We start from the raw sequence: 15,584 nt of genomic DNA on the forward strand, positions 1-15,584 counted from the left end.
TGTATGGTTTTTTCCTACTTGAATTCAATAACTGTGACAACAAAGTCAGTTGCTGTGGAAATAATTGACCGTTCATTAGACTTACTTTAGGTGGTGAATAAGCAACAGGAGCAAGTGAGCCATTTACAAAACAAAATCTGAGTATTTTTTGTTTTGTTTTTTTGTTGTTGTTTTTTTTGCCAGTATTACAAATAAGAAAAGAGAGGATCCTCAGAAAATTGTACAGGCAGAGATGTTCCTAAAAATAAGGCTGTTTGAAATTATGCGGTTATAATAGTTGCACATGACTATTCTTTCCAAATAATCTCTATTTTTAAATGTTTAGTGAGAGCCTAACCTATAAATTGCCGGTGGCTGTAAAGGTACAGTATTAAGGTATTTATAGATTAGTTTTTTTATTATAAATCCTTGAGGAGGTGAAAGGGACAAATTCTCTTTCCTGCTTCTGACACTTTCTTCCATGCCATATGCTTGTTTTGATGGTCTTTGGTTAATCTCGTTATTTAGTAAAACAAAAGGGCTTTGAAATATGTCCTGGCCAAAAAAACCCACACATGCAGAAGATTACCAAGGACTTTTTAAACAGATAAAAGAGAAAGTAGGTCACATTCTGAGCCTACCAACCTTGACAATGTTTCTTTTAAAATAGTTTTATTCAGTAAAGGGTAAACTTCAATATTTCCTCCCCATTCCTTTTGCTATTGTATAGACAATATTTTCCTGGGGGTTGGAATATCTGGCTAGTGTGTCTTGCCCACATGCTCAGGGTCTAGTTGATTGCCATATTTGGGATCGTGAAGGAATTTCCCCCCTGGTCAGATTGGCAGAGACCATGGGGTTTTTTTTGCCTTCCTCTGCAGCATGGGACACAGGTCAGTTGTCACTTGCAGGTTTAAACTAGTATAAATGGTGGATTGTCTGTCTGTAACTTGATGTATTTAAAACATGATTGAGAACTTCCCTAACCTCTGGCTGAGTTACTGGTCTATAACAGGAGTGGGTGAGTGAGTTTCTGTGGTCTGCAAAGTACAGGAGGTCAGACTAGATAATGATGCCTAGTCCCTTCTGACCTTGGATTCTATCTTCCTCCTCTCTTATTGATATGGATGACACTTGTAACCTCCACCGTTGTAGTGACCACACAGATTTCTTTTTTCTCCTGCAAGCTCCTAATCTTTGTGCCCCTTTGTACACAAAATTCCAATTTCTACCATTTGAGGTTCAAGTGCTTTGAATTCTTATAAATTTTATGTTGACCTTTTGTTCTAAGTTCTAGGGAAGCGGTTTGGGGAAAATATTATACTACAAGTTTTTTAAAGGAATTTAACATGTGTTTGGCATATTAACAGTTAACCTTGAGAAGATGCCTGTAGTTTAATTAAGTGTTGTTCAGGACACCAGTTAACCTATTCTCCACTCTTTGGCTTCTCACACTGCACTCCTTCAGCCAGAGGAGCTCACGCTGCTGCTAATAAAGCTGAGACGGCAGCAAGCTGAACTGAGTAGTATCCGGGAACACACACTAGCACAGCTCATGCAACTAAAACTTGAGGCCAACAGCCCAAAGGTCAGCTATGAAGTAATGTGTGCTATGTACCATCCTCACTAGCTCTGAGCCATTCATTAATCAAAGTTTGCGTTATGCCATTAGTGCAAAGTTCTCTGGTTAGCCATGGATGTAGATTAGAATACCATTGTTGCCTTGCATATGTGATGTTCAGCTATTAACCCTTTGAGTTCTTAACACAAAGCTTGAGAGTACATTACTGAATCAAAATAGGGGTAGGAACACTTCCAAATGTATTGTTTCCACAAAACTGGAAGCAAAATTACAGGCTCTGTACATTGATCAGGTGAAATATACTAAAATAAGTAATAATTGCCGTAAACATAAATAATGCCATTAAAAAATGTATTATGGTAGATGATAGTGAATTTATTTTGATTTGCCTCATCTCAGGTGTGATTTGTTTTTTATAATTTGTTCAAAACTAGGTCATTCATTAAAGCACATAAACTTATCAAAGGGTTTATAGTTGCTATGTAGTCATGTATAGAAAATCCACATGCACGTACTGGTTTTCTGTGTGTATTAAGAAAATTGTTACTAAATTCACATGAATAAAGAAATGAAATTGCAAGTTAATACCTCATCAAACAAAGGTATACCTTTTTCTGTATCTTCCTGCTTCCTTGTCTAATTGAATATACTTGGCTTTTTAAAAATTTACTCTAGTAGTTCATAGTGATATTTGTAGGAAATTTTAATTATCCATTTTCTCTTGAGCTCAAAGCAGTTTATGTAAAAATGTATAGAAATGTAACGTTCGTTTTTAATTAGATTGAAAGATCACTGGCTAGTTTAACTCTTTCCAAACTGACCTTTTCATACATTCTGCACCTTCTGTCCCTTTCCTTTATCTTCTTGACTGCTGCCTGCTAGAATGAGATTCTTTCACATCACCTTCAAAGGAATGCCATATATTTGGATCATCAGGTGGGATTAGCAGCTTTTTCTTTGTTTGTCTCTGTGTGTGTTGCATGCTTTTTCCAAATTTAAAGATGCCAGATATTTAAAGATGTTTTCTATGAACTGGAGTTGAGTATTTTATATATTACCTTATTTACAGATCACAAAAAAAATAAATTTTATTGAAAATTGGATATAATGAAATAATAAGAATCTGAGCATTAAATTTATACCAGAACGTAGTTTTAATTCTCAGGTTCCAGTTTATTCCTGCAGTTCACTGCTTTCCTGTAACTACCTAAAATTTCCTCAACTTTTTATCAACATAACCAAACTCATCAGAGATTTCCAAACTGACAAGTTTGACAAGCATACTATTCATAGAGAACAGCTAATTCTGATGATTTCAATGTGTTCAGAACAAAGAAAACTGAGATCAAACTTCAAAATACATTTTAAACAAAAGGCAACTTACCTAATTTTGTGTTTTGCTAAGCTATTTGGTCATGAGTTATGAATGAATAAGACTTTACTCCTTCATAACTCAGATTTTTCTTCTGCTGGATTTCAGAGTGAGAGCATAATAATTTGACATCAAAATCTGTTGATAAAAAAACAATTGGGATGTCATATTCAGCTTTTTTTCTTCAAGCCAGGATCAAATGAAATTTGCAAATGGGTTCTGCAAGAGAGCTTTTTAAACGGAATGATGAGACCTTTGACAGAAATAGAGAAAATCATAACAAGTACTTGAAAGGAAATATAGGCAAATTGATGTTTAACTATCGTTTTCTCACGTGAAAATCTCAAAACTGATTTTCAAACACTGCATGCTGAATTTTACATCTTAAACATTACACTTAATGCAAACAATTTCCTGATTGTTTTTGCACCTGGACATCCTATGCATTGCTGCAGTAGGCAGGACTTCATTGAATTGTTTGTTTAAAAAAAAAAAAAAAACTTTCTGGCTTGATTTTTCTATCACCTTGCACTTTGGGTGGTCACTTATAAAAGCAAATTGAGTGCAAGGTTGCGTTCAAGATGAAATGCTACCATTCTGATTTGGTTGTGATTTACATTCATCTTGCAATCAGTTTGCACTGATGTATGTTGGTAAATGACTAACCAAGGTGTAAGGCGGTGGACAATCAGAAACTGTTAGTTGTGTTAGACCAAAGTATTTCATCCAGCTCAAACATTTCCAGCTTTGATTTTTTTATTGCTTATACAAGATGTTAAACTACTACTTATGTTCCATTTTTTAATATTATTGGTTGGTTACAGGGTTTGTTCAGTGATCTGTCTGTGATATTCTGATTTAAATAAAGGAAATGGCATTTATTGTTTGAGAGGTAGTAAAGCAGTTCTTTACTTGCATAGTACATCAGATAAAAACTGATTATTAGAATTCCAGAACAAATGTAATTATATCTTGTAAAGTTGAGGATTGCAGAAATACGTACTTCTGCATTTGTTGAGTTTCTTATAAATTCATTTAATGCTGGCATTTAAAAATATAAACCAAGTCTCTGCAGTAGATCAAGGAAATGGCTAAACTTCACAGATAGTAAAAAAGAGGCAGTTAGTATAAAATGAGATTCCCAGTCATAAAATCATAGGGCATAAGGTTGGAATAAATGTTCTGGGTCATCTGCGCCATTCTTCTCCCCTCTCCCTTTGCACTAGAACAGGATTGTCCCATATACTATATAAATTCCGTAAGAGATTGTAATCTTCTTGAACACCTCTGGAGCTGGTGTTTCAACTACTTCCCTCAGCAAATTAGTCCATTATCAAATTGACCTTATTTTTAGGAGAAAAAAATCCTACTGCATAGCCTAAATTTTTCCTAGTCTAATTTCAGGCCAATGCTCCTTCTTTACAGCATCTTTAATCACCTTAAATAATCCTTTGTCCTCTTTGGGTTGCTTCATTTCAACTTGATATATAAATTATACATTTCCTTTTTTTGACTAGTTTGTAATTTCTGTATATAAAATTCCCTAAACCTCTCTCCATGGTGTGTGTAGCTGCACTCCAATCCTTTTATCTTGGTCACCCACCTTTTGGATTGTGAGGAACTCAGAACGGTACACATTGCCTACTGCCTCCTAACCAAGGCTGCATTGCACTCCACTCTTCTCAGTACTACGTGCAAAACCTTATGTATAAAGTAACCAATAGTGATTGCTGAGCTCTCTCAATGAAATATTGCCTGTGATTAAGATTAGTTTCACAAAGCCCAAGAAATCATAGGAACTTTTTTTTTTACTAGAGGGCAGTTCTTTATATTGCTGTTTTCCTTGGAGATGCATTTTGGATTTTTGTTTTCTGTAGTTTTAGGTACATAAGGACAGTGCAGCACAAAATTGTCTCTAGACAATAGGTTTCCTTGAAATCTCATGGCCACCAGGAGTTTAGATCACCAATCAAACACCACCTCTTTTAAGAGGGGTTTGAACCACTCTTGTGGCTGTGGTATTCAGGAAACATCAGAGGAGCCAGATGTGTTTGCTGTCTTTTTCACAAGTGCCCACTTGGGACACCAACAGTGATCATAGGCATAGACTATTTGCTTGCCCAGTGCATGCTCTTTTTACGAGGGCGGTAGTATAAATGTAATCATGGCATTATATGAATCCAAAGGATTAGTTATCTAAGTGTACTACTAAATCCATTTCCAATGGCCTCTTTATTGCCCTTTTTTCCTGACCATGCTCACACCGAGAAGTAGTAATAACCACAAATGGAAACATCAAAATTTCAAATAAAGACTGTGTCCACAACACTTAAATGTTTTATTTCACCCATAAATGGATGTTTTATTAGAACCTGCACCCATTATCAGAGGGCAATTCCGTAAACAGGTCTTAGAACTTAATTGTAATTTTGTTACTGATGATGAAAATCTCCAGTAATAACCAGCTATACTTTTCAGTGAGATTGAGTTATGTATTTTAGGGTTTGGTGCTGGGTCTCATCACCAGAGTATATGAGCACCTCCCAGATTAATTAGATTGTCATAGTGACGTACCTGTTGGATTGCATGAAGTCTTCTGTCTTCTTCCTTCTCTGATAGTAGGAATTTCTGCGTGAGGTAGAGATTTTTCTGGGGCAGGAGACAATATTTCACCTCTAGTCAGCCCTGGATCAAGGAATCTGATAAGAAAGAGAGTATCTTTTATTCAATATGCATCTGTTCTTTTATGGTTTTCAGTACTGAAGCTTTTTACGGTATACATTTTTTTTAAAACCTCAGGAAAAGTCAGAAATTGAATAATAGAAGAGAACTTCCTACAGGAAGAGTCTCTGCTCTCTAGCTGATCATAGTTGTAATGCAATCAGCATAGTGGATGCTGTGAAGTTTCATCTGTACAGAAAGATGTCAGTCACAGGGAAGAATACCTGATTAACTTACAAATGTGTGGGGCAATGGAGAGGAAAGAGGGAAAGAGAAGGGAAATGAACATCTTTTTGGTAAAACTCCACTAAGAGTTTTCTTGGATATTCAGCAGATTTTAGATTGGCTTATAATGTTGCTCTGTATTCTTTGGTGTTATGGCATCTGAGTATAATATACTCACAGATTTTAAATGATAACTATTAAATGTATTCAGCTGCTTTTATGTATGTCTTGTTTAGGGAGAAATGTTGTTTCTCACTCGTATACCACACTGAGTATAAAAAAGCATAGCAAAGACAGACATCAGTTTTGGGGAAGGCTTAGTGATCTACAGGAAACAGCAGGCATATATCTAAGCTAGGTTTCTTGAATTCTATTCAGAGTTCTGCTACTGACTTGCTTTGTGGCATCAGGCATTTCCTTAAACCATTTTGTACTTTAGCTGGCTTGTGTAATACTTTTGTGACCGGGGTCCCGGGGAAGGGGGTCATGCTGAGGTTGCTCAATTACGGCAAATTGCAAAGAATGGGGCAGACAGTCCCCAGAACTGGTGGTTATTCCAACACTTAGATTCACCCAGCCAGCACCAAAACAGCTCTACTGGTTACACAGAAGCCAAAACACAATTCCCTTAAAGCAACCCAGCCTTGGGCACCCTTCTAGACAGCAAAGTCAAATATGATGGGGATTACTGAAAATCTTGTTCATCATATAAAAAGTTGTATCAATCCTAAAGGATCGGACACATTACCTCCCAAGTTAATGAATACTTTAGATAGTACCCAAATATACACTTACAGCCAATTCTTATTAACTAAACTAAAATGTATTAAAGAAAAGAGAATGTATTGGTTAAAAGATCAGTATACATACAGACATGAATACAGTTCTGAGATCAGTTTCATAGTAGAGATGATGAGCTTTGGAGTTGGATAGAGTTGTTTGGACTAAACCTATGGACTAATTCTATGTCCAATACCAGGGTGATCCAAATAAATTTGGAGACCTCAATATTGAAGCTCAGTGCTTCCCCTGATAAAACATGAGCAGATTTGAGATGAAAGGATCAGGTCCCAAGAGTCCTTTATACAGTTCCTGGGCAGCATGCAGTCCTTGGGTGAACAATGGGCTTTTGAAGTAACCTTTTGTTTCCTAACCATCACCAGTAATTAACTATATGGATTAACATAAAGTAATTATCCATTAAGCAGTTTATAGACAGTTTACCACAAACTTTAAAGAGACACATAGACAATGACGTTATTTCACCCAAGTTCAATCTAAATGTTATTTACGATATAGCCCTAGACAGGAAAATTTTGGTTACATTGTCCCCCCCTAACAAGATGGGGTAAACATAGACTACTACAATGACTATCTTCTTCCAATTCTTTAACAATACAAGTTTACATTTTAAAGCTGTAGCCTATCTAACATGGAATGGCCCTAATTATATTTACATATTTTTTTCTAACATGTCTCTAAAGGTTGAATCTGGGTCAATTAGCCTGCAAGTTACTGTACTTAACCCTTTTTGGCCATGTGTCACAATTTTAATTTAAGTTTGTAAAAAGAACTTTGTATCTTCAGATAAGACAACTATTTAAATGCACTATTATTACTGTTATGGTGCAGCTGTTTGTAAAATTTTGTTTTCCTAGCACTCATAATATAATTTGGATCTGTTTTTATGTTAGTACTGTGACTAAGTTGCTGTCTTACTCAGTTTAGGTTCCATTTTGCTCTACCACTTCTGTTCAGATAATTGTACTGCATATCTGTGGGTTAGTATTTATAAAAAAAAATGGTAGAGTGAAATTGAATAAATTGAATATATATTGTATCACCTCTTGACAAATATTGAACATTTAACAGTCTGTCATAGGGATATAAAAATAGTTTGGTTTCTGCTGGAATGGCCTTTTGGTCAGCACTTTGCAATGTTTTATACAGAGGATTTATTCCCAATTGTTGACCCTCCACGGTATTTAGGGACTGGGATTGCTGTTGAGCAGTGACCTTTCCAGTCAAAATTATGAAGTGCTGTTAACCTCCTCTAGTAAAAATGGAGGAGGAGGTCCCCCAAGATACAGTAAAAGTTGTGTTATCTGTCACTTTACCATCTGGAAAGCTCTAGAAACGGGCATTTTAGGATGCCAGATCCGGGCGGCACACCCCTTGGGCAGCTCCCCGCAAGCTGGTTTTTAGTAGTTTCCTATTTACTGCATATTATGGGGAACCTCACTGTTGTAGATACAGTATTTTCCTTCAACACAGGCCAGTTTAAGATTTGGTCACATGACTCAAAAATTGCCCTCTTAGTGTATGCTAAGAATGCTACTGATCTGCTGACAGGTAGTTATCAGCTGAGACGAACTTGTGTAAAGAAGCTAGAGCAGCAAGTAACTCTCGTTGCAAAGTAGCACAAAAACAGAGCTTTGAGACTTTTAAACTTAGTGAACACTTAAGTATTTCATATGTGACTATTACCTTATTCTGCTTCTCTTTAGGTTTGTCAACAATATACTATAGGAATAGGGGAAAGAAATCTTGCTAGAAAAATGGTACTGAAATAAATATTTTCAAATGTTCCCTGTGGCGTAAGGATCTTTACCTAGTGGGATTGGAATAAAAATGGACAAATGTAAATAAGTGAGGAAAAATTCACTTTAATCCAAGATGAGCCTGCTTTTGCCTCTCAAACTCTACTGTTGTCTATAATGGGGATGTCTTAATTTACAGGACAATATAACTGTCTCATTTGAGGCACAGTATGAAATAAATTCCTCGCATATACTGGAACCTCAGTTTTTCCCACTAATACCTGGTAACCCATTGTGAATTAATGAATGTTGCAGATGAGTGAATAAATAAATGCACAATAAAGCAAAGAATGTATCACAATATACTTCATTTAGTAATTGTATCTTACTTTATTTGTAATTCAAATTTGATTCTTCATAGTATACTAGAAGTATTTGCTTTTTAAATGTAATGATTATAATTTTACTAAGAATGGGAGAGAAAACAGTTGTTTTTGTACAAATTATGGGGTCCTTAGCCAGTGCAAATTAGTAAGGTACCACTGATAAAGAAGGTTGGGACCCTCCCCTAAAACCACACACAGATTGGAGTTTTCAGTTTATGGGGAAATTGTTGTCACTTGGGTTGGAAAAAGCAGCTTGTTGTCTGTCACATCAAATTGGTGAGACAATAGTTAGTCCGTATAAAAATCCACTGTGTATACAGTTACGTGGTGAGAGAGATCACACACATACGTCCTCTATAGCTGGATGTAAAATTGATGTAGCGCAAGAACTGGTTGAAATTTTTATTCAAAGGGTCTTTCTACAAAAAATGGCATATCAGACTGGACATTTCTAAAGTAAATATCCATTTTTGATATTTTTTTCAATTTTTGTTGGGAAAACAGAATTTTTCACCCCTAAGACTGAAAATTACGGTTTTTGGTTTTTCAACGAAGTCTAAAAACGTCTGAAGAAAATTTTTGACAAACTTTTTTACTTTATATTGATTTTTGACAGGAACAAAAATATTTCTTAACCAGCTCTACCTAACACAATATTCAAAATCTTATAAGATGTAAGAATTCTCACCAGCATGCTGGCATAAGACAGCCATTTGCTCTATACATTGCTTGGATTTTTTTTGAATGCCTAATTCTATAAAAAATTTTCATAAATGATCACAGAATCTGTTTTAAAAATTGCACTTGTGGCAGTAAATATAAATGATTTGTTCTGCAAATATGGCAGCACATATGTCTAATCTAGCTTGAAACGTGCAACAGGTGGTTTCATAGCCATATATGGGTAAATGCAATAACTAATTGACTACTTTTGTATATAAAAAAAGTGCTGCATAAAAATTGCTGCAATGTTGATTGTGAAGTACTAGTGTAGATCATTGTAAACTTGATCTTAGTATTCAGTTCCAGAAGGGCTCAAATAACTGTAACATACTGAAGATGCAATCTACATTTTAATGTATGGGGGACTATTTTATGAGATGGTTCTTGGATAAGAATTTGTATGTTTCTTACTGCATATTTAAATTACTGTATTTGTATTTTAAATTACTTCAAATCTAGCTGGCTTATTTCTAAGTAATATCGTGGTTTGGCTACTCAGTATTTTATCCAGTCGTTCCTGATGTTTTACCTATTATAACTTGAGTTTATCGGTGAAACATTTGAAGTAATTAGACTTACTAGTAACATGAACCACAGTGGAAATGATGCAGCTTTTATGAAATATTAATATAGTAACACATTCTTTTGTATATGGGAAACATGAGTTTGATATTTATCACTTATGTTTTTCAAATATTTACTTTTTCTAAATGATGGAATCTTTAAAGGAATTGGTTAAAATTTAAACTGCTGCATTATTAGAAAAAATATTGAAGTAGAGGCTATATTTACAGTGTCGTCTTTCAAATCTAGCTATGGTGTAAACTGATGTTTGCTGTATGCTCCTCCTGATTTGAAATAGATGAAAGAGAATGAACCTTTAATCACCATGGTTCACACTATGATTGAGAACTCGGCGCTAAGACCACAACTGTACCAGCAAGTAAGGTCTTGGATAGTGAATGAAATTGCTTTATCATCTGCGAAAATTTTCCTCAGTGACAGTTTTTGGTTGTTCTTCAGATTTACTCATAACATCAGTGTTTCTCTTATTTGTTTTGAAAAACCACAAATCACTCATGCTTTATAAAATGCTGCGATATTATTAGCATGGCTTTTGCTGAACGCTTTTGTTGTTGAGTATATTAAGTGTACCCTTTTGGATAACTTTTTCTGTCTAGAATGTTTGATCATTTGGTATCATATGCAGGTGTCCAGTAAACTCATAAAATTTCCAACAAGCTTCCAACATTTGTCTTAACGTGGTCCTATGCACAATTAGCTTTCACAGGTGCTTCTTTTTGTTCAACACAAAAGCATGCCATTGGTGTTTACCTGGTCATATCTGGCAACTTTCTTCATTTTAGGAGATGGATTTCTAGATCTTTTGTTGTTGTTGTTGTTGTTTGCACCTAGTTAGTTCTTAGCCTTGGAGAAAAATGGATAAAAATAACTTAGATCTGGAGATTGTAGATCCAAGGAGCAATGTTTTATTAATCAAGTCATAGCAAACCTACCAGAGTACACATTTCTAGACTATATAGTCATGGCTGCAACTCTGCTGAGACATTAAGAGGGGGAAAATGTGCTGAATGGAAATGTCTTTGGCTTGAGACCTGCATTAACTTACAAGCATGGCCAATACAAATCTGTAAGCGCAGTAGTTCCTTAGACACATGAATTTTGCTGCACAAAATACTGTATTTCAAACATCAAAGTTTTAAAGAAGCCTAAGCATTCTTATTTAAGTGATTGCTGTATTTTGCAGCTAATTGAGCTATGAAAATCTCTGGCTGCCAAACAGAATAAATATTTGACCTGTTCCCTTCAAATTCAGGGATTACTCCAAACGGGGAAGAGTGGCAAACAAAGTTTCATGGCTAGAAGGGAGGGATAGTTCAGTGGTTTGAGCATTAGCCTGCTAAACCCAGGGTTGTGAGTTCAGTCCTTGAGGGGGCTATTTAGGGATCGGGGGCAAAAATCTCTCTGGGAATTGGTCCTGCTTTGAGCAGGGGGTTAGACTAGATGACCTCCTGAGGTCCCTTCCAACCCTGATATTCTAGTGATTCTAGGAAGGGAGTAAGACAAATTCTGCTTTGAAAAACGCTCATTGATGGTGATGAAATTTTTTGCTATGCCACTGTAATACAGCTCCCATGCAATTTTTGACCTTTATATTACTATATCACAGTGTAGAATATTTCTAAATGTTTAGGAAAACAGCCAGGTATCTTGAGATAAAGGGGAAGTGCTTTGAATCTCTAGTTTCTTCTTGGACTGAAACAGTGGCTTACATTAACAGATTTTCCTGGAACCAATCTCCCACTCTTGTGTGCCAAAAGACAAGCTGTTTTCAGACACAACTTTGAAGGGTTAGGGGTGCAATGGGAGAGCGAAGGTTCCTCCAGACCCAAACTAAATAAGATTTTTATATGTTTAAAAGCTGTCCGACTCACTGCTGAAATTTTTTGAAAAATGACATCAATTTTTAGAATATTTTTAGCTGCTTAAAATAATCCATGTACGTATTAAAGTCTGTTTTATGGTAGAGATAACTTCATTTTATATTTGAAACTGAAATAGCACCTTCTTGACAACCTTGTCAGAGACCATGAATCTGAAGGGTCATGAAGACTGAATTACCCTCTCTCCCCTAGAGAGATGGTCCCTCTAGAATGGTGTTTTGAGATGCATTGGCAGGATAGTGCAGGGGAAAGTGTGTACTGCATAAATAAGGGACTGTCATTTTTAGTCAGTCATTGTTCTTTCACAGCTCTAAATTTCTATATTAAAAAAAAAGGGAAAAAAAGCAGGAGCCCAAATATAGCTATTCATAGTAATTATTGGGTTAAAAAGAAATTTAGGTCACCAAAAATAAAAGATCACCCATTCTTCCAAACCACCTTGAACAAATTTTCTTCTACATTCTTAGCAGATGCCCTCTCTTAGCTACTTTCATTTACAACTGTGAATTTATCCCTAGGAAATAGGAAAGTGACTATTTGTTGTGGGTAACAGCTGAGATTACTCAATTTAGATAGTTGTTCCTGGGTCCTGATTTGAAACCATAATGAGGTATGTAGTAATGTAAACAACATAAAGATCCTGTTGTGACAGACCCAGACGAGTGGGGTACAGGAGTCTGGTAGAGGGCAAATATACTGGTCACTGGATGAGTAGTTTTCTGTTCCCTGAGTGACCAGAGCAGGGGCTGCACTTGAGTAATCAGGAACCTGCTAGAACCAGTTAAGGCAGGCAGGCTAATTAGGACACATGGAGCCAATTAAGAAGCTGCTAGAATCAATTAAGGCAGGCTAATCAGGGCACCTGAGTTTTAAAAGGAGCTCACTTCAGTTTGTGGTGTGAGTGTGAGGAGCTGGGAGCAAGAGGTGCAAGGAGCTGAGAGTGAGAGGGTGTGCTGCTAGAGGACTGAGGAGCACAAGTGTTATCAGACACCAGGAGGAAGGTCCTGTGGTGAGAATAAGGAAGGTGTTTGGAGGAGGCCATGGGGAAGTAGCCCAGGGAGTTGTATCTGTCATGCAGCTGTTGCAGGAGGCACTATAGACAGCTGCAGTCCACAGGGCCCTGGGCTAGAACCCGGAGTAGAGGGGGGTCCGGGTTCCCCCCAAACCTTCCAATTGACCTGCACTGTGGGTTCTTCCAGAGGGGAAGGTCTCTGGGCTGTTCCCCAACCCACATGGTGAATCTCTGAGGCAAGAAAATCCGCCAATAAGCTCAGGACCCACCAAGGTAGAGGAGGAACTTTGTCACACTGTATTTTCAGTATTTGCATGTCAAACATTTTATTGTGAGATCTGGATATGGGGCAACTCAATCTATACTTTCAACCACATTTGAGGAGTAGAGCCTGGAACAAAAGATTTAATTTCCAAGATATGTACAGTTTTTTGAATGAAAAAATGTTAAGAAAACAGCCCAAATGAAAAGATGGGAGAGGGATTTAGGCAAATAAATTGATCTGGCTGATATGGGAAAGGCAATATAAACCCTCAATTTGTGTAGCTCATAAAGAAATTCCTGGTAAGATCCATCATATTTTTGGAACTAGGAAGGCACTTTGTTTGAAGGATTGCAGGAAAAGGGAAACATACTTGCACATGTGGTGGTTCTGTCCAGGAATTAGGGCTTGTCAACACACGGACATCAGGAAAATTAATCCGAATTAACTAAAGGTGTGAATTTTCAGTTTTAAATTTTAAGCCACATTAAGCCACTGTGGGAATACCCATTCAGAATTTAAAGTTTAGCTTGGATCATTTCCAAAGTGAATTAAACTAAACCAAATTAAGGCCACTTTAATTATGAATAAGTGTTCACACAGAGATTTAATACAGTAAAATTCATCCACTGAAATTAACTTTTTATTCATATTGAAGAAATGTAGTAATCAGCTACCTATCCTCTTTGGCTAGCTCTGCTGGACACATTCAGGTACAATTAGATGAGCCTGAACCAGTACCTAACAGTACGAACAGTAAATTGGAGAAAACTTAGATTGTCCCTTTGCAACATCTCTAGACAATCTGTCCTTTTCTCAGTGTTAAGTGAGGTATATTAATGTTATATGAAGGGGATTCTATTGGTGCAAATTCACGAATAAGCCTAAACTAAGGCTTAAAATTTGAGACAACTTCCTGTACTGTGTTGACTTTTCATATTTTAAAGATCACACCGGATTTTAACGTGAATGAGTTAGAATATTGTGTGTATAAAGCACAATGACACTGAAAAGACAAGATTAAAATCTGGTTAGAACAAGATGACATGCATGCCTAATGTCAGCATGTTTATGCCCAAGAAATTGGAAAACCATTTAAGAGCAGATCGCAGCCCCATACTTCAATCTAGGACAGCAAGATGTTGAGTTGTCATACACTGTTCACCAGTTGCACAAATTAAAGCTGTTGATGGGCTATTAGCTTATGATCCTGATGTTTAGAAATATTTTCTATGCTTTGTTTTTGAATTTGTTCAACATTCTTATTTGGCCTACATCCTCTTTTCCTGCATTTCTTGTCCCTATTTGAAATTCTACATGTTGTATTATGTGAAATGCAGTTTTCACATCTGATACATAATACATTCAAACCACAGTATATTCTTACTACTAAAGACATACTCTTTCAGCTAAATTACATGAAAGTATCACTGAGTGTCGAATAGGTCCATGTATTCATACTAATGGGTGAAAAGGGCCTTTTAAAAAATGCTAATAGAATCTTAAAGAATATCTCACCCTCCACACAAAAGCCCCAACTTTTTGTTTAATTTCCTCACTAGAACAATCTCCCAAAAGATGTTAAACATGCCATCAGTTGTGAAATTCCATGCCACAAGACTTTATTGAGGCAACAAGCTTAGTGTAATTTTAAAAAGTTTTAGAAATGTATATTAATATCTGCACTTACACTGGCTAAAATAAAAACACAAGGATACAAGCCCTCATGCTTCAGGAAATAAACCCTCCAATAGTTGTCTTAGGTTAGGAAAAAACTTCCCCTGTGAACATCTTACATAATGTCCATTTTCATGGTTTTATACCTTGCTGTTATTCAGCAGATATTGCCCGTTGTCTAAGATGCGATGGACTATGTTGGACTATGGACTGTTTCTGTAACTTTTGAAATCTCTACTTGCTAAATTCTTCTTTGTAGATATACGTATTGTGCACAAGACTTAATTCACAGATATTTTCAGCATTACACGTGGACATTACACATTTTTCATTGAATGCAATGGCAGTTGTGTAACACCATTGTAACCGCACACAGAGAAATATTTGCCCCAACTATACATGTAGCTTACACTAGCAGCAAGCAATAAATAATACTTCAGGAGTATTTAAAATGCTATTAATTCCTCTGCACTCATACAGTGTGATTTCACTATATATTTCAATGTTAGCAGAAATAGGCTATGTCAGTACTTGGATAGGAAGTCTTCAAGGAAAACTCACAAGTCTGTGGGAAGTGATGTGGCAGTGCAGTAGATGGCACTCTTCCTCTTAAATCAGTGCCCTGGCAGGGTGTAAAAAG

General features: G+C 36.3%; 1 protein-coding gene across 28 annotated transcripts in view; it reads left to right on the forward strand.

Moving 5' to 3' along the window:
• Window positions 1–15,584, forward strand: part of LOC101951029 (pleckstrin homology domain-containing family A member 5) — a 158,279-nt gene that overhangs the window by 87,750 nt on the left and 54,945 nt on the right. For 6 of the 28 annotated variants that reach the window (XM_042848993.2, XM_065567796.1, XM_065567788.1 and 3 more), the window contains 3 exons: window positions 1,448–1,567; window positions 2,444–2,497; window positions 10,391–10,471. The exons of 12 other annotated variants lie outside the window; for them this stretch is intronic. In XM_042848993.2, the coding sequence (XP_042704927.2) occupies window positions 1,448–1,567; window positions 2,444–2,497; window positions 10,391–10,471 (255 nt within the window). The remainder of the gene's footprint in view (window positions 1–1,447; window positions 1,568–2,443; window positions 2,498–10,390; window positions 10,472–15,584) is intronic. 10 more of the 28 variants (XM_065567856.1, XM_065567852.1, XM_065567823.1 and 7 more) reach the window with 3 other exon arrangements.

The sequence above is a fragment of the Chrysemys picta genome, chromosome 1 (assembly GCF_011386835.1).
Source record: "Chrysemys picta bellii isolate R12L10 chromosome 1, ASM1138683v2, whole genome shotgun sequence".
Classification (NCBI taxonomy): domain Eukaryota; kingdom Metazoa; phylum Chordata; order Testudines; family Emydidae; genus Chrysemys; species Chrysemys picta.